At 43.4% G+C, this 24,402-nt stretch overlaps 1 protein-coding gene across 1 annotated transcript in view; it reads left to right on the top strand.

Moving 5' to 3' along the window:
* Positions 1-8,604, top strand: part of txnrd2.2 (thioredoxin reductase 2, tandem duplicate 2) — an 80,263-nt gene extending 71,659 nt beyond the window's left edge. Inside the window, exons 15-16 of the mRNA XM_052031898.1 lie at positions 4,219-4,388; positions 7,600-8,604. Coding sequence (XP_051887858.1) covers positions 4,219-4,388; positions 7,600-7,723 — 294 coding nt within the window. The 3' untranslated portion in view covers positions 7,724-8,604. The remainder of the gene's footprint in view (positions 1-4,218; positions 4,389-7,599) is intronic.
* Positions 8,605-24,402: the final 15,798 nt, after the last annotated feature.

Raw genomic sequence — 24,402 nt, 5'->3', positions numbered from 1 at the left:
TAATTTAAGAAACACTTGGATAGGTACATGGAGGGGCAGGGCTTGGAGGGATATGGGCCAAACGCAGGAAATTGGGACTAGATGGATGGGCACTGTGGTCAGCATGGACTGGTTGGGCCGAAGGGCCTGTATTCATGTTGTATTGCTCTGTGACTCTTAGTTGTGCAAAATGAATGAGCTATAAAGGATTTCCAATTGCTGTTTTCTTTTTCTTCCACGGTGAATGGAAGAATTTTGATTTTTTTTTCACTGACTAATAAGTGCCAGGAAATAGCATTCTTTCATTTGTGCACTGGGTGGAAATGTTGAGTTTTTGCAGATGACGATTGTGACTGATTAAATGCGGGACAAAGCCTCGGTCTAAAAGGAGCGTCTCTGCTGCAATGTTTCTGTTCCTTGTGTTGGACATTTTTGTGGCTTCCCTGAATGAGGCTGAGGCCTGTTGAGGAACTGTGGGCAAGTTAGTACCGTGGACCTGTGCCAGCTAGGTGTTGGGCATTTGTAAATATCATCAGAGGAGGCTTTGAGCTGGCCCAGATAAAAGTGGGTTCCAGAGGTTTAAACGAAGGAAGTGCTTTACCCAAGTTCTGGTCCTTTCCGGGAGCAATATTACAATGTAGTAAACATAGTGTTTACTATGTAGCGTTTCCTAAATAGGCACATGAATGTGCAGAGAATGGAGGGATATGGACATTCTGTAGGCGGAAGGGATTAGTTTAGTTAGGCATTTAATTACTAGTTTAATTAGTTTGCCACAACATTGTGGGCTGAAGGGCCTGTTCCTGTGCTGTATTGTTCTATGTAGCTCACAGCCAGTTTCCACAAACAGCAGCTTATAATGACCAGGTCACTGTGATAGTGACATTGAGTGGGCAATAAATATTCTCCAGTATAGAGTTATACAGCTCTACGGCCCAACTAAGTGTACTATGGAGAATTTTGCTGTGTTTGAATTGTTGTGCTGTGAAATCTTTTGGATCATGAGAGAGAGCAGACCTTTAGCATCTCATCCAGGAGATACCACCTCTAACAGTGCTCCACTCCCTCAGTGCTGAAGTGGAACGTCAGCTGGATTGGGCTCAAGTCTCTGGAATGGGACTTAACCCGCAGACTGACTCTGCTCAGAGTGCTATCCAATGGGTCATAGCTGACACCAGGATGATGTAGCAGAAGACTTAAATGTGCCTCTGAACTTGAATATGGGACTATGAATTTGATCCCATTATCTACAACAGCTTTTTGGTTGTAAGGAAGCCTACAAAGACCTGTGAGGATGTGAGCTTCAACTGGGCTGTAAGAACATATGTGTACAGGAGTGAGCCATATTGCCCTAGGGCTTGCTCTGCCATCAGTAAGATCCCGTGTCTCATCCATTCTCACCTGATCACCCTATCCTCTGGCTCATATCCAAAAATCTCTTGATCTTACCCTTGAATAAGCTGAAAGACTAAGCATGCACAGCCCAGATGTGGTGTACTTAATTTTCTAAAATATGCTGGGATCACTTGGGCAGTTTTGAAAAAAACTTGAGGACAAACTTCAAAATTTTCGGGTTAATCTTTTTCGGTTAACTTTTTTTCTAAACAATGTTTTATTGTTTTTTCTTTCATTATTATCTGCTGCATATAAACCTAAATACTCGCCTTTATTGTTTTATGTTGCTTTATGATCTTATAAGCATCAGGAGTTTTATTAAACCCAGACAAACCGGATGTTTCCCTTATTTTAATTGTCAATTTTTTGAAAATAAATGAAATAAAATTTGAAGCAAAACTGCCTCTAATTATCTCATTCAGTTACCTGTTGCAAATTAGGGATTGCAAAACAGCCTAATGATTAGCAGTTGTCAGGCACACAGGACATACATGAACTGCTTCTCATTTCTATTTGTCAGTTCAGGCTAGTTTTTTTTTAATTTTAAAGCTATAATTACGGCCTTTGTTCTATTGATAGCAGTTGTTTACATTTCCTCACAGTTGAGAGGCAGTGCAGAGACGTACAGAAATAATCTTAGAACAACAAGTTCATTGTCTGCAGAGATGCAGCCTTGGAATACATCAAATCACTGTTATATGTGGGATTCCTCGAGTCTGGGACATCTGATGTTGAGGGGTCTTGATAGGGTGGTTGAGAATCTAAAACTAGGGATCTTGGTTTAAAAATATCTTTTTTCTATTTAAGACCAAGATGAAGTAAAATGTTTTCTCTCAGAGAGTCGTGAATCTATGGAACTCGTCCTCAAAGGATGTTGGAAGCAGTCTTTGAATATTTTTGAGGCACGGTTATATAGGTTCCGGATAAGCAAAGAGTAAAAGGCTACCACTGGTAGACAGGAGTTTGGAGCTGAGGTCACAAACAGATCAGCGGTGAACTTATTGAATGGTGGAGCAGTCCTGAGGGGCCAAATGTCCAACTCCTGCTTCACATGTTCACGTCGCAAGGCTTGGCCTTTTCCATCTCCCACAGACGCCAACGCTCAGACCAATCTAATCCTGGGTTCTGCAACCTCCTTCCACACCACCATCACAAACAGTGGTGCCAAATCCCTCCACAGTGATGGCAGCTAAAAGACCAGTCATTTATATTTTATATTCCATATTTCCTTAGTGCAGAGGGAGGCCATTTGGCCCATTGAGGCTATGCCATCCCATTCCCCCACTTATTTCCCTATGTCCCACACGTGCCCATTAACCTCTCCCTGATTCCTCTACCACCCACTCACACTAGGAGCAACATACAGGAGCCAGTTAACTGAACAACCAGCACGTCTTTGGGATGTGGGAGGAAACCGGAGCACCCGGAAGAAATCCATACAGTCACGGGGAAAATTTGGAAACTCCACACAGATGGTATTGAGGTCAGAAGTGAACCCAGATTACTGGAACTGTGAAGCCATGCCACGATTTTGCACAGAGTAGTGGACAGAATTTAATTTCCTCCAGTGGGAGGGTGTAATTACAGTATACGCAAACTCATTGCCATTCTATTGATGGACATAGGAATTTTTTTTATTGGAAATTTAAAAATAAGTGTGGAATACGCACCTTTAGTGAGGTAAGTGAATTACATATCCAACACTCCACTTTGCCATTGTGTGCTTTACAGTGTGAGATTGGTAATGTGTTTAAAAAATTGTCGGAGAAGATTTTCTGGCAGCAATTTCATTAGAAATATTTACACACATTAGTGATCAAGGTCAAAGTCGACTTTATTGTCATATGCAGAAGTATATGTATGCACAGGTGCAATGAAATCTTGCAGCAGTATCACAGGCACGTAGCCTCAGAGGCACAACATTCACAAGAAAAACATGGATTAAACATAAATTAAACAAAATTGTACAAGAAAGAACACAATTAGAACAAAGAATACAAAGTCCATTGTAGTGCAAAGTGGTCATAGTGTTGCTATACTGAGATAGTGATTAGGGTTGTGCTGGTTGGTTCAAGAACTGAATGGTTGAAGGGAAGCAGCTGTCTTTGAACCTGGTGGTGTGGGACTTCAGGCTTCTGTACCTCCTGCTCGATGGTAGCTGCGAGAAGATGGCGTGGCCCGGATGGTGGGGATCTTTGATGAGAGATGTTGCTTTCTCATGTAGATACTACTGATGGTGGGGAGGGATGTGCCGGTGATGTGTTGGGCCGAGTCCCTGTTGAAAACTGTCCATGTAAACTTGTCACTATTCCACGAGTGGAGGCCCTGAAGCAGTGCCACTGGCAGGAGTCCGTAACCACAATGTGACAGGTTTACATGGGCAGATTTTGTTGCAATCAGAGGCATAATGATCCATAATGGAAATATTAAAATGATTTTAAAATAGCAACTGAACTATTGCTGATATAGCATGATCCAATTATCCCCACACTCTTAATGCTTCGTTTCCTGAGTAACAAACTTGACCTTGAATTTTTATGCAAAGTGCCACTGGAGATTGTTATCCATGCTTTTGAGTACATACATATTTATACATGTGTATTTACCTTTATAACATGATACACACAGACTCGTACACTAAATCTTTATATACCCAAAGACGTACGGGTAGGTTAATATGGGTTTAAAATGGGTGGCACGGACTCATTGGGCCGGAAGGGCCTGTTACCACACTGTAAATAAAATTTTAAAAATTTAAATTTAAACATGTATATAGTGTGCATGTAGACACAGAAGCATAGTTTCACAGTAACTCCTATAATTTTGATCTTTTCCTCTGATTAGATTTATCATGCATATTACAAGCCACTGGAATTTATGGTAGCTGAACGGGATGCCACACAGTGCTACATCAAGATGGTCTGCTTGCGTGAAGATGACCAACGCATTCTTGGGCTTCATTTCATTGGACTAAATGCTGGAGAGGTCATTCAAGGATTTGCGCTGGGACTCAAGTAAATTGAGAACATTTTTTTCTTGTTTTATGTTAAAAGTAGCTATATCTCAAAACGAAATTCTACATGCCAGTAATCACACACAAATCTCTTTTAATAGACTTGGATTTTCAATAACTAATGGCACTTATTGAATAATGCAACTTAATGCTTAACTATTTTAATTTCTTGATTCAGATTCCAATAGATTGTGATTTTATTGTGTTGTTACAACTCCGGGGATCAATGAGTATTTAGGACTGGTCAAACACAATGCAAGTTAGAATCAAGATAAAACTGCAGATGCCAGAAATCTGAAATAAAAACTGAAAATGCTAGAAAAACTCAGCAGGGCAGGCAACATCTGTGGAGGGAGGAACAGTTAACGTTTCAGGTCTGGGACCCTTTCGTCAGAACTGAGAAAGAGAGAAACAAGTTAGTCTTGGTAGCAGAGAAGGTGTCTTTATTAGTCACATGTACATCAAAACACACAGTGAAATGCATCTTTTTGTTCTGGGGGCAGCCCGCAAGTTCGGCGCCAACAGAGCATGCCCACAACTTCCTAACCCGTACGTCTTTGGAATGTGGGAGGAAACCAGAGCACCCAGAGGAAAGCCACGCAGACACGGGGAGAACGTACAAACTCCTTACAGACAGCGGCCGGAATTGAACCCCGGTCACTGGCGCTATATAGCGTTGCACTAACCAGAACACTAAGGCGGACGGAAGCAGAGTAGAACAAAGGGAATTTCTCTGTTAAGGTGAATATTGTGGCCGTTATGAGGTAGTTATGCTCCTCTGTCTGAGTAATCTGTTGCTAATGTTGTGAAGTTTGTGTAATGTCAGGCCAGACTGTACAAATGAAAGAGAAAGCGAAAAAGAGATTGCAGGCATAAAAGTTCCTAGTCCTGATTCAAACAGAAAGAACAAGTGAGTAATCTAAAGTTGCAGTGACAGAGCAACTTTTTCCTATGATTTTTCATGTTACGGCATTCCATATATGTTGCAATTTAAAAATACTCCCTTCTCATGGAACCGAGAATAAAACAGTGGTGGACACGAAGCAGGAAAAGGGGAAAAAATGTCAGGGCAAAAGGATTAATTTTGTTTACGTCCTGAACTTATTGTTGGGCCTGGCCAGCGAGACCACTTCAGAGGATTGTAGACCTTGAACTGCAAAGATTGGACAGCAGATTTCCTTTTGTGAGGGCACCTGTGAACCAGATGGATTTTTATGATAATCCAGTAGTTTTGCATTCCAGCATTTTTAATCGCTTGTTGGGATTCAAGCTCAACTTTTCCAAATCAAAAATCCAATCCTCTGGATACATGCCACCGATCGGACCACCGGGCTATCATACCCAGAGAGGTGGTTTGCAGGTTTAAAAAAAGAATGGTTAACTAATTTGCCTTTAATGAAGAAATAGGAATAATGTGAAGGAACCGATTCCTGTATTAAAGGCAAATGGTGGAAGCTGGACTGTGCAATGAGGGGTGTACAGGGCGAGCGTGGTGCAGTGAGGGGGAAGAGCTTGAAGTGAATAGATTGGGGCACTGAAACTAAGTAGAACTTGCACCAAATGCAGGAGTCTGTATAAGTGAAGTTACAGGCTGCTTAGAGAATGGAGCCAAGGCAGGGAAGTAAGTGTGCATTAATGTTAGCGTTTGATGGCAGTACAACCAGTAAAATCTTAACTCCTGGATGGGCATGCTATTTTTTTATTCCCCAAAAAACCCCTCTGGACCACGTTTTGTCTGCATCTGATGCATGCAGGATTTTCAGATTGTCTTTTTCTCTAATAATGTGGGCATTTCTGGTAATTGGGGCGTGACAGTTAGTGATTCTGAAGCTGTATGTAGGTCATAAGCTAAGGAGAGTATGTTTCCTCCTCTGAAGGGCATTATTAAGCTAGTTGGGTTTTTATATCAATCTGTCTATGGAACGAGCTGCCAGAGGAAATGGTTGAGGCAGGTACAATAACAGACATTTGGACAGGTACATGGATAGGAAAGATTTGGAGGGATATGGGCCAAATGCAGGCAAATGGGACCAGCTTAAATGGGCATCTTGGTTGGCATGGACAAGTTGGACTGAAGGGCCTGTTTTTGTGCTGTATGACTATGTAGTTTTGCTGGGGTCAGTATCGTAGCAATACAGGCTTTATTCACTTATTTGAATTTAATTTCCCAGTTACAGTAATGGTATCTGAACATGGGTCCGTGGATCAATGGTCCAAGCCTTTGGATGTTAATCCAGTAAATTAACCACTATTGCACCATACTCCCTATTTTCATCTTCCTCCGAGTGCAGAGTGCCCTGTGTTTTGTGCTGGGACCATCTTGCATTATGCTCGTCAAATTAATAAGTCCTAAGGGGCCATACTCCTCTGTCACTTCTGAATCTTTGATAAATTATATGTGCTCTCTGTAAGGTTCATTTGCTGTTTCATTGTTAGGATAGAGAGCATACTAAAAGCTATCTGTTCTAGACTTTGGTTGCTTTATTTAAACTGGATCAAAATGTTGCTATAATTTGCTTGATGCAAGAATCACTTCTTGTTGTTCTCATTGTGGCCATTGTACCTGGCATCCTGTATGTAATATGCACATAAAGGGAATCAATGTGGTAGTGTGCAGAAGATGCACCACTTGTAAGGAATCAAAAAATTGGGTGCCACAGATATAAAATGTTCACTGGTCTAACAGGGAATCTGCTGAGGACGTGGAATTTGCAACTGTGTGAATTGAGGTAAATAGCCCAGACTTAGATAAGAAGGTGGGGAAGGACCACAGTTCAGGGTTCTTCTGTCACAGGACAGGGAGGGACGGGGTCAGACGAGGAAGCCCCTTAAATACTGTAAATATGGGATTGGGGTATCACCCCAGGGAGCCACACGAGTGGCATCGGTGCTGTGGTTTTTATAAAAAGTAACACTAATGATTAATCTGTGCACGAATGTTAAGGTTTGCACTGTTTTATTATTGTAGATAGTTTGTCTTTTATTATGAATAAAGTTTATTTTGGAATAATAAAAAGAATGTGCCAATTAAGTTCAAAAGGGAGAAGGAAGAAATGTGTTTAGAGGGTGAGATGGGGCATGTCATTGTGTAGACCAGAAAGGGCTGTGTTTTTCTGTGTGGTTTTATCCCTGTAGAGGGGAGACATGGGCAGGGATTGACACTGATAAGTGTGTGTTTCATTCAGGATTTAATCTTGTGTGTTTCCTTGCAGATGCAATGCCACTTATTCTCAGCTGGCATCCACCGTGGGCATCCATCCAACGTCTGCCGAAGAGGTGAATAAGTTGAACATCACCAAGCGCTCAGGTTTAGACGCAACAGTCACGAGTTGCTGAGGTTAAGAATCATCCCTGAACTAGCTGGCACACTACAAACTCCGCAGCACTCGTGAAAAGCCCACACTGGAGAACAGAACATGCCTGAAACACATTGTTTTAAATCAGAATTGTGGTTGGCATTCACTATTGCCTTAACCAACACTTAAAGTTTGACCTTGTTTCATTCATGTGATCAGGGCAAAACAAAATGAGCTAACACTAAATGCACAGAAGTAACGTATCTTTCAATATTTTTATGTAATTCAATGACATAAATATTTTGGATGCCATCCTTAAGAGTCCACTCTGTGCGATGATGGTCGTGGCGATGGAAGAGGTTGTGGTGTTGACTGGGGGTGGGCTTGTGGCCTATCATGAACGCAGAAAACTACTGCTAAATCAGCCAGCAGAGGGGGATATCTGATTGTATCAGTGATGGGAGAACATTGTTACCTACTAATGAGGAAGGGAATTACATTAGCAGTTTGTTTTGCAAAATTGTGGGCAATTATTGATCTGTAAACACAGAAGCCTGTGGAATGTTTTACCAATTTAAATTCAACACCTGTTGATGAGAATGTTTTTTGGGCAAGGTTAAATATAACTTTTTTCCTTCCACCCGAAATGATTTCCATTTCATAGGCCAGAGTTTTTGGTGTGCTCATCAGGGATGACTAGAGAGAAGAGAATCAAGGTAGTTTGATTCCCATTGTTGCCTGGCTGTGTGCTGTATGTGTATCGCATCGCATCGCATCGCCTCATCGTCAGGCTGTGTAAGTGCCAGTTAATGATGACTTGTCTGTAAACCCATTTCATGGAATAGGCTGGTCTGATAATGTGGCATTATATAATTATTATACATATAATATATGTATTGAATAAAGTGATATTTCATCTGTTGCTTGGGGTTTGTCTGATATTCTTGTGAAGCAGTGAGTTATGGGGAAAATGTTGCATGCCATATTTGGCAGCTGTGCACATACAGAAGCACAGAATGCTACAGTACAAACTGAGGCCATCAGCCCTAATGTGCCAGTGCAGTTCTCTGTGAGTATGCCCTTGTGTTGTGTCCCTTTAATATTTCCTTAAAACAAATTCAGATTCTCACTGCAAAATGGGTCAGATGGACCATGGTGAATACAACCTATCCCACCGTGTGTGGGAACTGCCCCCCAGTGAGGGTCGGTGTGTGTGTGTGAGACCCATACCCCAGAGAGTGTTGGTTTGTGTGGGACCTGTCTCCCAGTGAGGGTAGCTGTGTGTGTGTGGGACCTGTCCCCCAGAGAGGGTCAGTGTGTGTGGGGACTTGATCACCAGTGAGAGTTGGTGTGTGTGGGGACTGGTCTCCCAGTGACGGTCAGTGTGTGTGGGGACCGGTCCCTCAGTGAGAGTTGGTGTGTGTGGGGACCGGCCCCCCAGTGAGAGTTGGTGTGTGTGGGGACCGGCCCCCCAGTGAGAGTTGGTGTGTGTGGGGACCGGTCCCCCAGTGAGAGTTGGTGTGTGTGGGGACCGGTCCCCCAGTGACGGTCAGTGTGTGTGGGGACCGGTCCCCCAGTGACGGTCAGTGTGTGTGGGGACCGGTCCCCCAGTGACGGTCAGTGTGTGTGGGGACCGGCTCCCCAGTGACGGTCAGTGTGTGTGGGGACCGGCCCCCCAGTGACGGTCAGTGTGTGTGGGGACTCTAACAGTTCTGTCCTTAACATATTTATTTACCAGGAGTAACACCTGAAATCAAGTGAACTTAATTCTCCATTGCTTATACTTTCCCACCATTGTTGGATTCATGAAGTGGAGCTTAAATCAAATTCCTCCATTGACTCCTGTTTTTAGATTTCCACGGACTTGCTACTGCTTACGTTAAGTGCCTTATAGCAGCTGTTGTGAAGGAGGGACATGATAGGATTGAAGTTAAATTAAATGGACTGGTAATTGAGATACCTGAACTAATGATCCAGAACCTAAATATCATTGTGGCAGCTGGAGAAATTAAGCTCAATTGAATAAATAATCTGGAAAGAAAAAACTATTGTCAGTGGTAGTGACCATGGAACCATTGTCATAAAAACAGATCCAGTGGACTAATGCCCTTTCAGGAAGGAAATCTCCATTATCTGCTCTGCCCTCTGCGTGATCCAGCCCCACAACAATGTGGTTGACTCTTTCCTGCCCCCGAAATCTCAGTGGAAGTAGGAAAGGCCTTGCCTACACCATTTGAATGAATAAAATAAAAGCTCTTTCAGAGTTCGGTTCTTGACAGGGAAAAGCAGTGTTTGGGAGCCAATGCACCATTTCTCCTTTGATTTTCTGTGAAGATCTCTGTTTGTAAAGCAAAATGCATTCAACATCTGTTAACATATATTAAAAAAAACTATGGTTTGAGGTAACTTGGACCTTGTGGTGGGAATGTGCTCGACGGTGCTGTGGATAAGAAATTAAATTGAATCGAAACTTCCAACATCCACAGGCGAAGGCAGGAATTGGGGAATTGCTGTCTGCATTTCCCTGCTTCTTCACAAGCTTCATTGCATGGCTATCTCACCAGGCTGCTCTGTATTCAAACAGATGGAAGGGTGTGAAGATAGCTACTCACCTACCAAGCAGGCAGAAGTTTGGGCTTGTTCCTTCAAGAGTAGTCTTAATTACTGTCAAACAACCCTTCTGTGATGAAATCCTTCAGATTTTAAATGATTTTTTTCCTACCTCTTTATCTCCCTCAATCCCATCTTTCTCTTAAATTTGTATGAAATTTTATATTGAATTAACTTTCCTAATTTATACTTCCAGGCTTAGCATGTGCCTGTCTGTGAAGAGACCCTCTGTTGCTCTGCCTGTTCACTGTGGAGGTTGCTATGCTGAAGCTTGTCGTGCAGCTGTACAGAAGGGCAGTGCACTGCCACTGAAGTCAAGAAAACAGGAATAGGGGTAAGCCATCTCCCCCGCCATTCAATACGATTGTGACTGAACTATGCTGGCCTCGGCTCCTCTGTGTCAGTTCCCCTATATCCTCAATTCCTTGAGGGTTATTCAATTCATTGACTACTCCAGTGTCAGGTGACCTGCTCCCCTTCTGTCCCTTTTCTCCCTCCCCCTGGTCTACCCAGTCCCTCCTACACCCACCCCAGCCCCCCCCCCCCGTCACCCTGTTCCTTTCCCCTCCTCCACCCACTCTGTCTGCCCACCACCCACACACCCCTCCCACTGGGTCCCCTCCCCACCTCTCTCACTGGGTTCCATGCTCCACCTTCCTCTCCCATCAGATTCCATCATCCTCTGTCGCCTCCACCTCGCACCTCCCAGCCTCTCCCCCCTCTCACCTGGATCCACCTATCACCTGCCAGCTCCTGCTCCACCCCTTCCCCTCAACTTTTTATACTGACTATGTCCCCGCATATCTTTCGGTCCAGATGAAGGGGCCCGACCCAAAACATTGACTGTCTATTTCCCCCCACAGATGCTACCTGACCCGCTCCAGCAATTTTTTGCCCTCAATTCCTTGATCTTTCAAATATTTAGCAAACTCCACCCTAAATATATCTGACGATATGCCTCCACCACCCTATGGGGCAGACAATTGCAAAGATTCACTCCCCTCTGAAAGAAGAATTTATTGGTTTTTCTTAGTCGATGTCAAATTTATTCTCTGTACTGGGGATTCCCGGTATCTGGTATGTGCTGGGTGTGAAGTGTATTATAGACATCTCAGTGCAGGTTCTCCCTCTTGCCCTCTACAGAAGGAAATGGCTGGGGGACAAGAGTGTGGGGATAATTTTATATGGGGGAGAAATGGTATTTATGATAGTGCCATTCACACCTCTAGTGTAACGCTATTACAGCGCCAGCGACCCAGGTTCAATTCCCACCACTGTCTGTAAGGAACTTGTATGTTCTCTCCGTGTCTGCGTGGGTTTCCTCCGGGTGCTCTGGTTTCCTCCTACATTCCAAAGACGTACGGGTTAGGAAGTTGTGGGCGTGCTGTGTTGGTGCCGGAAGTGTGGCGACGCTTGTGGGCTGTCCCCAGAACACTGCGCAAAAGATGCATTTCACTGTGTGTTTTGATGTACATGTGACTAGTAAAGACATCTTAGTTTATGCACCAAAGCCAATGATGTACTTGGTCAATGCAGTCCTTTGAGAGGTCAGGCAATCAGGCAGCCAGTGGTGTGCAGCAAGTTTAATGGAACAGGAGCGAGACCAGACAACATTTTCTCATATTTCTGTACTTGTGACAGAAGGAGGCCATTCAGCCCAGTGATCCTCTGCTGGCCCTCACAGCAGTCCCATCAGTCCCATTGTCCCACTTTTCCCTGAGAAAAACACAGTCAATGTTTCAGGTCTATGAATCTTCATCAGAACTGCCAGTTCTGACGCTGCCTCATGGAACTCTGTGCAGGTGCTGCCTGACCTGCTGAGAAATATTTCCATCTCTTTTTGTTTCTTTTTCTCTCAGGTTTCCAGCATGCAGCAGAGTTTCCAGAAATTAAAAGGCTTTCAAAATGCTAACCGGTTTCGAGGGTGAAATATGCTGCTTGCTTTCATGGCTAAAGGACAGTTTTAGGACAGTTAATGAAAGAAGGCAAAAAATTAGAAAGTTACTTTTGACGGAGGATTATTTTAACATGGAGCTATTGAGACAGAGGATATAGACATTTAAAAGTACTCTGTATAATTGGGTACTAAAGTAGGGGAGTTCAAGGAATAGTGTTTGTGGGTACAATTGGCTATGAGTCACTTACTCCACTGTAATTTCTACACCATTGCCCTTACATTGTAACCTAAAATGGTAGTTGAATCTTTGTTTCCCCATAAGCTCAAGCCTTCAATTTTAGTGAAGTTTAAAAAGATGAAGCAAAAGCTGGATCTGCCAGCTGCATCTGACGTGGCTCAAGCTCTCATATAAACCAAAGAACACAGGAGCAGGAGTAGGCCACTCGGTTCCTTAAGCCTGCCTTGCCTTCAGTATGATCGTGGCTGATCTATGCTGGCCTCAATTCCTCTTCTGTGCCAGATGAAAAACACGATGATGCTGGAGGAACTCAGCAGGCCAGGTAGCATCCGTGGAGAAAAGCAGGCGGTCAACGTTTCGGGCCAGGACCCTTCTTCAGGACTGAAGATAGGAAAAGGGGAAGCCTGATATATTGGAGGGAAAAGCAGAGCAGTGATAGGTGGACAAAAGAGGGGAGGCGGGGTGGGCACAGGGCAGGTGCAGGGGAGGAGGGGAGAGCAGATCCACCGAGGGATGGGTCAAAGGAGGAAAAAGGAGGGGTAGAGAAAAGAGAGGCTAGGGAAGGGAAGAAAAGAAGAGACATGGTGGGGGGGGGGGTGCAGGGGGGAAGGGGTGTAGGGATTACCTGAAGTGGGAGAATTCAATGTTCATGCCATTAGGCTGCAGGGTTCCAAGATGGAAAATGAGGTGCTGTTCCTCCTGGCAGTAGAGCAGGCCAAGGACTGACATATCACAGTGTTTTTCATTTAGATATTCCAGCATCTGAAGTCCCTTGTTTCTCCTGTGTCAGTTCCCCATAAGCCCTCAATTTATCTATCTCCACCTTAAATATATCTAATGATCCGGCTTACACCACCCTTGAGACCAGGGATTCACTACCCCCCGGGAGAAGCAATTTCTATGCATCTCATTTTTAAATGACCAGCTTCCTATCCTGTAGCTATGTGCCCATGTTTGTGACTCTCCCACAAGTGAAAACATCTCAACATCTACTCTGTCGTGCACCCTCAGGATCTTATAGTTTGAATAAGGTCACCCCTCATTCTAAACTCCAAGGAATACAGACCCAAACTGCCTACCCTCTCTTGATAGGACAATTCTTTCATCCCATGAATTAGCCTGGGGAATTTCCTTTGGACTGCCTCCAGTGCTACTATATCCTGTTGTTTGGTAAGGGAACCAAAATTGTGCACCGGAATCCATTTGTAGTCTCACCGACACCCTGTACTACTGTAACAAAACCTCCCTATTCTCAAACTCCAAACCCATTGCAATTCTGACCAACATGTTGTTTGCCACCTTCTTCACTACTTGTTGAACCTGCCTGCTAACTTTGTTGTGACTCACACACTGGAACACCTCAATCCCTCTAAACTTCACTAATTTGCAAAGAGTGCCTTGTACAGGCTGTCTTCAGGTTACAAACGCCCGAGTTATGGACACCCCTAAATATGAACAAGCTTCTACAATATTATTAAATTCAAAAGTCCAACGTACGTTTGTTCCTCTGAATAGCAGAACTAGTTTCCTCTCCCTCTCCACTTGTAGTTGTTATTTCTTATCAGTTTTATGTGTTTCTGATGCTACTCATTACAGTACCGTGGGGGTGTGGTTACCGTATCGAGTGATTTTTGTACGTTTTCTGACTTCTGGACTAGATTGACTTAGACATTTATAAAAACAGAACCTGTCCATTACCGGGAATGGCCCATAGCTGACACGAGCAGGAGGATTGTAATTTACAGCGATGACATATTTATCTTATTACACAATGCGGCTCTTGTGAAGATTTTACGGTGCCCTCATCACAAGAGGCAATGGAGGAGAGTTGGAGGAGAAATGTAATCCAACCGCTGCCTGAATTTGAGCAGCACTGTGTAAACAAGTCAAGTTATGTAATTCTAAATGTTCTTCCTCTGAGCGACTGTCTAATCCAAAAGCAGCAACAATGTCCCTTGTTTATTCTGAAGATAAAATGCTATCAATAATTAAACAACATTTCTTTCAGTAAAGTTTAATTTTAGACTGTTGCATTAAGTGCTGTTGTTTTTGACTAAGCAGTTTCCCGTTACAGCCACATCGCTTCCCCTTTCCTCACCCTCCATTTTAGAGACAAGGACTGAAGTAGACCATAAGACAAAGGAGCAGAAGTCGGCCATTCAGCCCATCGAGTCTGCACCACCATTCTATCATGAGCTGATCCATTCCCCCATTTAGCCTCAATCCCCCAGCCTTCTCACCATAACCTTTGATGCCCTGGCTACTCAGTTACCTATCAATCTCTGCCTTAAATACACCCAATGACTTTGCCTTCACAGTCGCCCGTGGCAACAAATTCCACAGATTCACCACTCTCTGGCTGAAGAAATTTCTCTGCATCTCTGTTCTGAATGGGCGCCCTTCAATCCTGAAGTCGTGCCCTCTTGTACTAGACTCCCCTACCATGAGAAACAACTTTGCCACGTCTACTCTGTCCAGGCCTTTTAACATTTGAAATGTTTCTATGAGGTCCCCCCTCATTCTTCTGAACTCCAAGGAGTACAGCCCAAGAGCCGTCAAACGTTCCTCATATGTTAACCCTCTCATTCCTGGAGTCATTCCAGTGAATCTTCTCTGAACCCTCTCCAACATCGGAAATAATCCATGTTCATCCCATCAGCTAACAGCAGATGGATTGGGCTGGGGCATTTTCCCTTCTGTGTATGAATGTGGAGTTCATTACTGAGCCATGCTTCTCTGTGGTACAAGCCAGTGTAAATAGGGTCTCGTTCTAGGAGAATCGATGTCTCACTCTCTGAGAGGTGGAGACCAAAACTCAACCCATTTATGGAAGCAGTACCAGACAGCCTGGACATAATGATATGCCAAACAACTGAATTGCATTAAGATTACACCTCAGTTCAGGATTGAACAACTAGTAGAAAAACTTTCTCTTTATCCTTTTGAGTCCCTCAATCAATTTAAGTACCTTGATAAGATTGCCCATTCTGTATCTTATAAATTCAGTTAATCCAAAAAAATGCAGAAATAGGCTGAAGTTTTGTTATATTTTTAAGTAGTTTGCTGTAATTTTTTATTTTAAAGAAGAATTTAAAAGTGGAGTGTGCATTAGTGTGTTTGGTGATTTCCTTCTTATGATCTGACTTGCTGTTTCTTGATATTTATTAATGGGCGCAGCAGGTAGGTAAGCTTCAAGTTCCTAGGAGTGAACATCACCAGTAGCCCGTCCTGGTCCAACCACGTAGACGCCATGGCTAAGAAAGTTCACCAACACCTCTACTTCCTCAGGAAGCTGAAGAAATTTGGCATGTCCCCTTTGACCCTGACCAATTTTTATAGATGCACCATAGAAAGCATCCTGTCTGGACACATTATGAGTTGGTATGGCAACTGCTCTGCCTGTGACTACAAGAAACTGCAGAGAGTTGTGGACACAGCTCAGCACATCACAGAAACCAGCCTCCCTTCCATGGACTCTGTCTACACTCCTCACTGCCTCGGTAAAGCAGCCAGCATAATCAAAGACACCACCAACTCTGGACATTCTCTCTTCTTCCCCCCTCCTGTTGGGCAGAAGATACAAAAGCCTGAAAGCTCGTACCACCAGGCTCAAGGACAGCTTTATCCCGCTGCTATAAGACTTTTGAATGGTCCCCAGTATGGTAAAATGGACTCTCTTCCTCACAATCCACCTCATTATGACCTTGCACCTTATTGCCTGCCTGCACTGCACTTTCTCTGTAACTGTAACACTTTATTCTGCATTCTGTTATTTTCCCTTGCACTACCTCAATGCACTGATGTGATGAAATGATCTGTATGGATGGCATGTAGAACAAAGTTTTTCACTGTATGTCGGTACATGTGACAATAATGAACCAATTTACCAATTTACCTCTCACTAGTCCACTCTCAGCTCAACAGCAGCCAATGGTCTTTCTGGTATAAATGCATGAAACACCAGGGGAGGGAGCATTGCTGAACAATAGACTGTACAACATTTGTGAGCCATTGAAGGCAGCCTCTTATGCTCAATATAAATAATGACTCAAATCAAAACCTTGATATCAACTGTGGACATTGTGAATAAACAATAGATAAGAATCTGAAACATTTGCTTCACAGGCTTTCTGCAAAGTGCCCATTTTTGGTTCATTATGTGCTGTGAAAGTTCATGCAAGTTTTAATGCATCATGTCTGCACAGACTTGGGTCACAGAAGTCCAAGCTTGTGTATCTGTGCAGCATTGAGGGTGCCCTGCACTGTCCAGATGCCATATTCAAACGAGACCTCATCGACTCTCTCTCAGCTGAGCATAAAAGATCTCTTGGTACTATTTCAAAGAGCATGGGAGTTCTTCCCAGTGTTCTGGGCAATATTTGTCCTTCAAGAATATTAGCAGTGGCTGTTATCTCACTGCTGTCTGTGGGACATTGCTGTATGCAAACTGGCTGTCACATTTCTGTGATTACAATGGTGACCACATTTATAAAGTGTTTCATTGGCTTTGGGGTGTCCTTGAATAAAGTAGGGTTGGAGGGGAGCTACACCAATGCAAGTCTTTATGATGCACCATTTTTTAAAAAACTATTCTGTTAATTAGTTCATTTCAGTCTACAGATGACAAGCAGAATCAGCTTTTTTTGATGGTTTGATTAGGACTGTTTCACACAAGCCCTCAGAACGCTACAAACATTCTGCACTTTCACACTTTTTGATGCATTAAAATAATCTCTGTCTGGACTTCCATAATTGAAGCACTGCCAGAACCAAATTGACAACACTTTTAAGTAGCAAGGGAGTTGCTAGCTTATGATTGTAATACACAATGAACTCCCAGTTAATTCTTCAGAAGCAAGTTGACGCATATCAGCGAAAGCTGAACCGTGCCAAGATCGTCGACGCTTCCCTCCGGACTAAGCTAATGGTACTTTTTCTAACCTCCCACAGATTGTCCGTGGCTGTTCGCCGTGTCACTTCTCACATCTTCCCAGTTCATTTACTATCCTCCCATTCCCATGACCAGAATACCAAGGCTTCTAAAGCAGAAAGCTTTCAGTCTTTCATTATTGCTTCCCTTTGATACGCCACTTCCCACAGAGACTTGTTTTAACTGTGAAAACCAACAAAAACATTCATTTCTCCCACGTTGGTTACTTTCTACACGTGTGGGTTTCTTGTGTGCCTTGCATTTTAGAATAACAAGTCTGTATCTCACAATTGCTCTATCCAATAAAGCTCGTGGTTACTGATAGAATTGATGTAGATCAAAAGTCAACAGAAAGCATTTTTTAAAAAATGTTACAAACCCAGTTTGCCCTATTGAAAATCTTGCAGTATATATTTTTTTTAAAACACAATAAATTTAAATGCTTCCTTTAGTCAGCTACAATGCCTGCATTGCGTTTGATTTAAGAGTTCCTTCAGTCTATAGTAAGCAACAAGAAACATTATACACTACATTACAGGAGAGTTATGTGCATTGTTTATTCAAAGAGAAAAGGAATCAAGACTTGGTGATGACAATATTATGGACAATTAGTCATCATAGATTGTCAATTACACACAAATTTACAACAAAACTTGTAGGGACTGAATTGAAAATGTTTGCTAAGATCCATTTCTTGGTTCAAAATAAAACCCTAAATGGACGACAGCGCTACAAGAAGCTTTGCACAAAGGGTATCTTTTTATGCCGAGAGCAGTGGTCAGCTTTTCAGAATCTAAGCACAATCACAAAGGCGTGCTACATGGGCCGACCAACATGCATTCTTTTTGTGTCTAAGAACTTGATGATTGAGTGAAGCCACAATGTTGGCCTTTTAAAGGCATCTCTGTCTGGGTGTTAACTTGAACACCATTCACCTCATTTTCTCAGGTAGGCTACGGCTTGAGATGGTACTGAGTCAAAAGTGGTGGGGGGGTCAAATCCAATTCTGACAAGTGGTCCTGAACCTGTAGAGTCATAGAGTTGAACAGCATGGAAAAAGGCCCTTCAGCCCATACATATCCATGCCGACCAAGAGGTATATTCAAGCTAATCCCATTTCCCAGCACTTGGCCCATATCCCTCTAAACTCCTTCATCCATATACCTGTCCACATACTTATATGTATCTAATATACCTGCCTCACCCACTTCCTCTGGTGGCTGGTTCCATACATCTACCACCCGCTGTGTAAAAAAATTGCCCCTCAAGTTCTTATTAAAACCTTTCACCTCTAACCTTAAAACGATAGATTTTGATTCCCTAACCCTGGAAAAAAAGACCATTCACCCTATCTATGCCCCTCATGATTTTATATACCTCAGTCTCCTATGGCCAGCCTGTCTGTCAGTCAAACAGAAAAATGTGAACTGTTTCTTTTTCCACAGATGCTGCCTGACCTGCTGAGTGTTGCCAGCATTTTCTGTTCTTGTTTTTGAAAAACATCTGATAAGATTCCTACTGCAGTCGATTCCAACAAAGCAAGACTCATGCTCTTTACTCAGCCCTTGGACTTGTCTGAGAAACAAAGGACTGCAGATGCTGGAATCTAGACGAAAAACACGATGATGCTGGAGGAACTCAGCAGGCCAGGCAGTGTCGGTGGAGAAAAGCAGGCGGTCAACGTTTTGGGTCAGGACCCTTCTTCAGGACTGAAGATAGGAAAAGGGGAAGCCCGATATATAGGAGGGAAAAGCAGAGCAGTGATAGGTGGACAAAAGAGGGGAGGCGGGGTGGGCACAGGGTGGTGATAGGTAGATGCAGGTAAGAGATAGGAGGGGAGAGCAGATCCACCAGGGGATGGGTCAAAGGTAAGGAGGGAGAAAGGGGGATAGGAAAAAGAGAGAGAGGCTAGGAAAGGGAAGAAAAGAAGAGGCGTGGTTAGTGAGGGGGTGTGGAGAGGGAGGGGTGTGGGGAAGGGGGGTGGGGGTTACTTAAAGTGGGAGAATTCAATGTTCATGCCATTAGGCTGCAAGGTTCCAAGATGGAAAATGAGGTGCTGTTCCTCCAGTTTGCGCTTGGAATTCTCCTGGCAGTGGGAGGGGGAGTTGAAGTGACTGGCAACAGGGAGATGCAGATCACAGTTACGGACGGAGTGCAGGTTCTCTGTGAAACAGTCACCTAGTCTGCATTTGGTCTCACCAATGTAGAGGCCACACTTGGAGCACCGAATGCAGTAGATGATATTAAGGGAGGTGCAGGTGAATCTCTGTCTCACCTGAAAGGACTGTTTGGGTCCCCGGATGCTTGGGTTCTCTGAGTTTTGAAAAGAGAATGAATTTCCAGTAATTGGAAGGAATTTTGTCCAAACCTCTCCTTTCTTCAGGGAACACCACAGCAAACAACTTCCTTTTGGGGCATCGTACTATTGTTAACAGTTTCTTAATCTTTACAAATTGTTAGCTCACGGACAGTTGGAATATGTGAGACTGAACCAGCGGTGTTTGCGTCTCATCCTGCAAGGTTCCTCATTCAGGATCCAAACTTAAGATTATAAGAACTTACAGATGAAAGCAGACCAAGATCTAGATTGCCTTCTGTCATTCCTGATGAGCCCATCATGTATCCATACTGATGGATCAGACCAAACAATCTCAGTCAATATCTGCAGCAGTGAACATGATGTCAGGAAACCCCAGTGGCAGAGAGTTCTGGGAACCATAGTACAAAGCCCCTAGTTCCTCCCAAACTAACTGTATTCACGCCAATGTCTGGTTGCAATTACTGATATACTGGCATGGTAGTGTAGAGGTTAGTGTAATGCTTTACAGCGCCAGCGACCCGGGTTCAATTCTGGCCGCTGTCTGTAAGGAGTTTGTACGTTCTCCCTGCGTCTGCGTGGGTTTCCTCCGGGTGCTCCGGTTTCCTCCCACATTCCAAAGATGTACGGGTTAGGAAGTTGTGGGCATGCTATGTTGGCGCCGGAAGCGTGGTGACACTTGCGGGCTGCCCCCAAAACACTCTACGCAAAAGATGCATTTCACTGTGTGTTTTGATGTACATGTGACTAATAAAGATATCTTATCTACTAGAACCAATATTTGGCCAGTTAGAAAGAGAATCCTATGGTGACGCTGAGCTAGTTGGTCTCCTGGTTAAAGATGAATTCCAAGCCATAGCAGGAGAAATTAGGTGATTGTCAGAATCAGATTTATTATAACTGACTTAAATGAAGTGAAGTTTGTTGTTGTGTGGCAGCAGTACAGTGCAAAGACATAAAATTACTGTAAATTACAAAAATAAATAAATAGTGCAAAAAATATAGGAATAGCAAGGCAGCGTTCATATGGGAATCTAAAAAGACGAGGGAGATGGAGAGAGTGAGAGGTTTAAAGAAGGAATCCTAGAGCTTGGGACCAGTTGGCTGAAGCCACACCTGGGGTAGGATGATGAAAAGCAAGTATAAAAGATGTTGCCTGACAGTGTAAAAGTGTCTCCATTCACATTTATGTCTTTTCCTTTCCCGTTCTGCCTGCTTTCAGTTGAGTTTTGTTGCTGGTGTAGATGTGGCTTTCCTTGTGAATCTGGACCCTCGCTCACTCTCCACATTCTGCATGGAAGACCCTGACACACTCTGCCCATCACTTTGTCAGGCGGGTTGGTCAGAGAGCAATGCAAGAAGCGAGAGGGAGAAAGCAAAAAAAGGTTTAAGGGTTCCAGGGATTAGGGCCTGGGCAGCTGAAAGCATGCCTGCCAGGGGTGGAGTGATGGAAACCAGGAATGTGCAAGAGACTGGAAGGGAAGAAATATGGAGATCTTGGTGGATTGGAAGAGATTATCAGGATCAAGAGAATGAGAATTTTTAAGTTTTGTTTGATCCACTACCTCACATCCCTCACACATTGAACATCCACTGATAGTGTCCTTGTGTTCATCTTTCTACACTTTAGAATGATTCATATTCTCTTCCATTTCTTTCTTGTCTTCTAATAATGTATTCTCTTCCCGAAGCCTGCATACTGGGCTTCAAGTTGTGTGTCCACTCTTCTGCCTGACCTCTGTAGCCCAGACCCTGATTACCCAGAGCCCCAGATATTTTCCTGTGCTCCATTTACTGTCTATTCATTACCAGGCTCTGGGAAGTCTAGTTAATTGAAATAAAATAGGCTTATGTTACATAAAACTGTCTCACCTAAAATTCTATTTGAAACAGATATTAAATATCAAAATAATGGAATGTTCAAGACCAGCAGTTTAAATCCCTTTTTTGGGTTTGAAGTAATACAATTTTGAATAGTCTGTAGATGGTGCAGTCATGACTCATAATAAAAACATTATAGCTATGCCTGCACAAGGGTGAATGTAGTTTCCTTTTACCCTTTTGTTTTCAAAGAAAAACATTCAAATGTGTTGTTACAGCAAAGTAGCTCTTTGAAAGGCATTAGAATGATATTTTATACCACAAAATAACCTGATATTTTACTGAAAACTCTGGAAAAGTATATTAATCCATTTTCTTCTAATAAACTTACATGGTTGTCAGATCTTAACTTGTGCTAAACATTCATTTATGGTGGTGATTGTGGCTTGAACTCGGCATCCAAAATTCAGCATCATTGACTTCATCTTGACCTTCCTTAGACCATTGAAGATACCCTCCAACTGAGAGGACCTGGACCCTTGTCATTCATGAACTGATCACCAGGAGGTGCCCATCCATTGAGAGAAGAGCCACCTAGTGGCCACAAGCCTGACATTACAAACTGAAGAGGAGGAGGATCCAAGCCTTGAAGAGTCATCGAGTCAGAAAGCAATACAGCACAGGTACAGGCCCTTCGGCCCAACCAGTCCATGCCGACCACGTCGTCCACCCAGCTAGTCCCAATTTCCTGTGTTGGGCCCATATCCCTCCAGACCCCTCCCCTGCATGTACCTATCCAAGTGCCTCTTAAATGATACTATTGTACCTGCCTCAACCACTTCCTCTGGCAGCTTGTTCCACACACTCGCCACCCTCTGTGTGAAAAAGTTGCCCCTCAGGTCCCTTTTAAATCCTTCCCCTCTCACCCTAAACCTATGCCCCCTAGTTTTGGACTCCCCTACCCTGGGGAAAAGACTGTTACCATCTACGCCTACCTTACCTATGCCTCTCATAATTTTAAACGTTTCTATAAGGTCGCCCCTCATTCTCCTACATTCCAACGAATAAAGACCTAGCCTGGCCAACCTCTCCCTGTAACTCAGGCCCTCTAGTCCTGGCAACATCCTCGTAAATCTTCTCTGCACTCTTTCCAGTTTAACCACGTCTTTTCTATAACGGGGGGACCAAAACTGGACACATCTTGGAGAGACATGAACTAGGACAGTGAAAGGTTAAAACCAAAGTAACATTTTGCAGAAACGTTACGCTGGCAGCACCCTAGATTCGGGTGCTATGAGGAGTAAATTTAGGACAGAATCAGGATGTCTCTTTTTCTTGGAAATAATTAGCAGGTCAGACAACATCTGTGGAGAAACGACTGACAATTCAGAACCGATGAAACATGGTCAACCAGAAAAGTTAACTCTATTTCTCACTCTGCCTGATCTGCCGAGTATTCCCAAGGCTGTGTTTGATGACGTGCTGAAACCTCTTAAATTTCTAAGAAAGTAGAGATGCTGGCGTGCCTTCTTCGTGGTTGTATCCATGTGCTAGGTCCTCAAAGCTGCTGACACCCGGGAACTTGAAGCTGTTCATCCTTTCCATCGCTTCAATGAAGACTGGTGTGTGTTCGCCTGACTTCCTCTTCCTGAAGTCCACATTCAGTTCCTTGATGTTGTTGATGTTGAGTGCGAGGCTGTTGTTACGACACCACTTGACCAGCTGATCTATCTTGCTCCTGTACGCCTCCTCGTCACCATCCGTGATTCTGCCGACAACAGTGGTGTCATCGGTGAACTTGTAGATGCCGTTGGAGCTGTGCTTAGCCACACAGTCGAAGGTATAGAGAGAGCAGAGCAGGAGGCTAAGCACACAGCCCTGAGGTGCTCCTCTGTTGATGGTTGATGATTTAATATTTAAAGACATTAATTGTCCCCCAATTAAACGCCTCTCTGATAACTTTGTCCACATTATCCTGTGAAAATGAGTTATTCTAAGCTCCAAACTTGCCTGTGGTTTGTGATTTTTGTTCTTGTGTTTTCGAGCTCTCTGTACGTTGGCCAAGTTAAATATTTTGCTTACTGCAATCTTAAATGTATCTTTCAGTAAAGTAAGTGTAGCTTTACAACATGTTTGATTTGATTAGATCAATTACTTTTTGCTCCAGTTTGACAAATACAAAGCTTACATTTGTACGGATGTGTAGTGAAAGGATTTGCAAAATGATTAACAAATAGTAAGGTCATGACATGGATTTGCTTTCTACATATCTATCTTTACACTCCAGCTAACTGGGTATCTGATCCTATAAAGTGGGAGGGTTTAATATGGACACTCAATGGATCTTGCACCAGGTGTTGAGCCAGTCTCCAGACAGTGAGGGTTGGGGCTTGAGCTCAAGAGTCAGGCTTATTGCCAAAGACTGGCTCCAACCTAAGGAGGCGATGATATACAAGTCCATTCTTTCTTCTTTCCTATAACAACGTCAAGCCAATGATCCTGCTTTCCTGGTTCCCACTGCGCTCCTCACCAATCTATTCCACCTGTTCGTTCACTCTTGAGTGTCGACATGTTGAGTTGCTGAGAGGTGGGGTCCAGGTATTGTTATGTTTGTACTAACAATACCGTGGGAGCATATCTTCACCGCATGGATCTCAAGTCGAGTCGAGTTTAATGTCAGTACACTGAGGTACAGGCACAATGAAAAATTTACTTGCAGCAGCATCACAGACAATCAACTTTGGACAACAACACGCAGAACATAAGTTATATATAAATTGTACATAAATTATACCAGGCAGTGGAAAAAAAGGCTTGCAAAATAAGACATTAGTGCAAAAAAAACAGAGACAAGTCCACAGCAGTGCAAGACGTGGTCCGTAGTGTTCTGTTGCTGAGGTAGGGTT

Source organism: Pristis pectinata, chromosome 17 (assembly GCF_009764475.1).
Source record: "Pristis pectinata isolate sPriPec2 chromosome 17, sPriPec2.1.pri, whole genome shotgun sequence".
Classification (NCBI taxonomy): domain Eukaryota; kingdom Metazoa; phylum Chordata; class Chondrichthyes; order Rhinopristiformes; family Pristidae; genus Pristis; species Pristis pectinata.
This window is presented reverse-complemented; position numbering and strand designations above follow the sequence as displayed.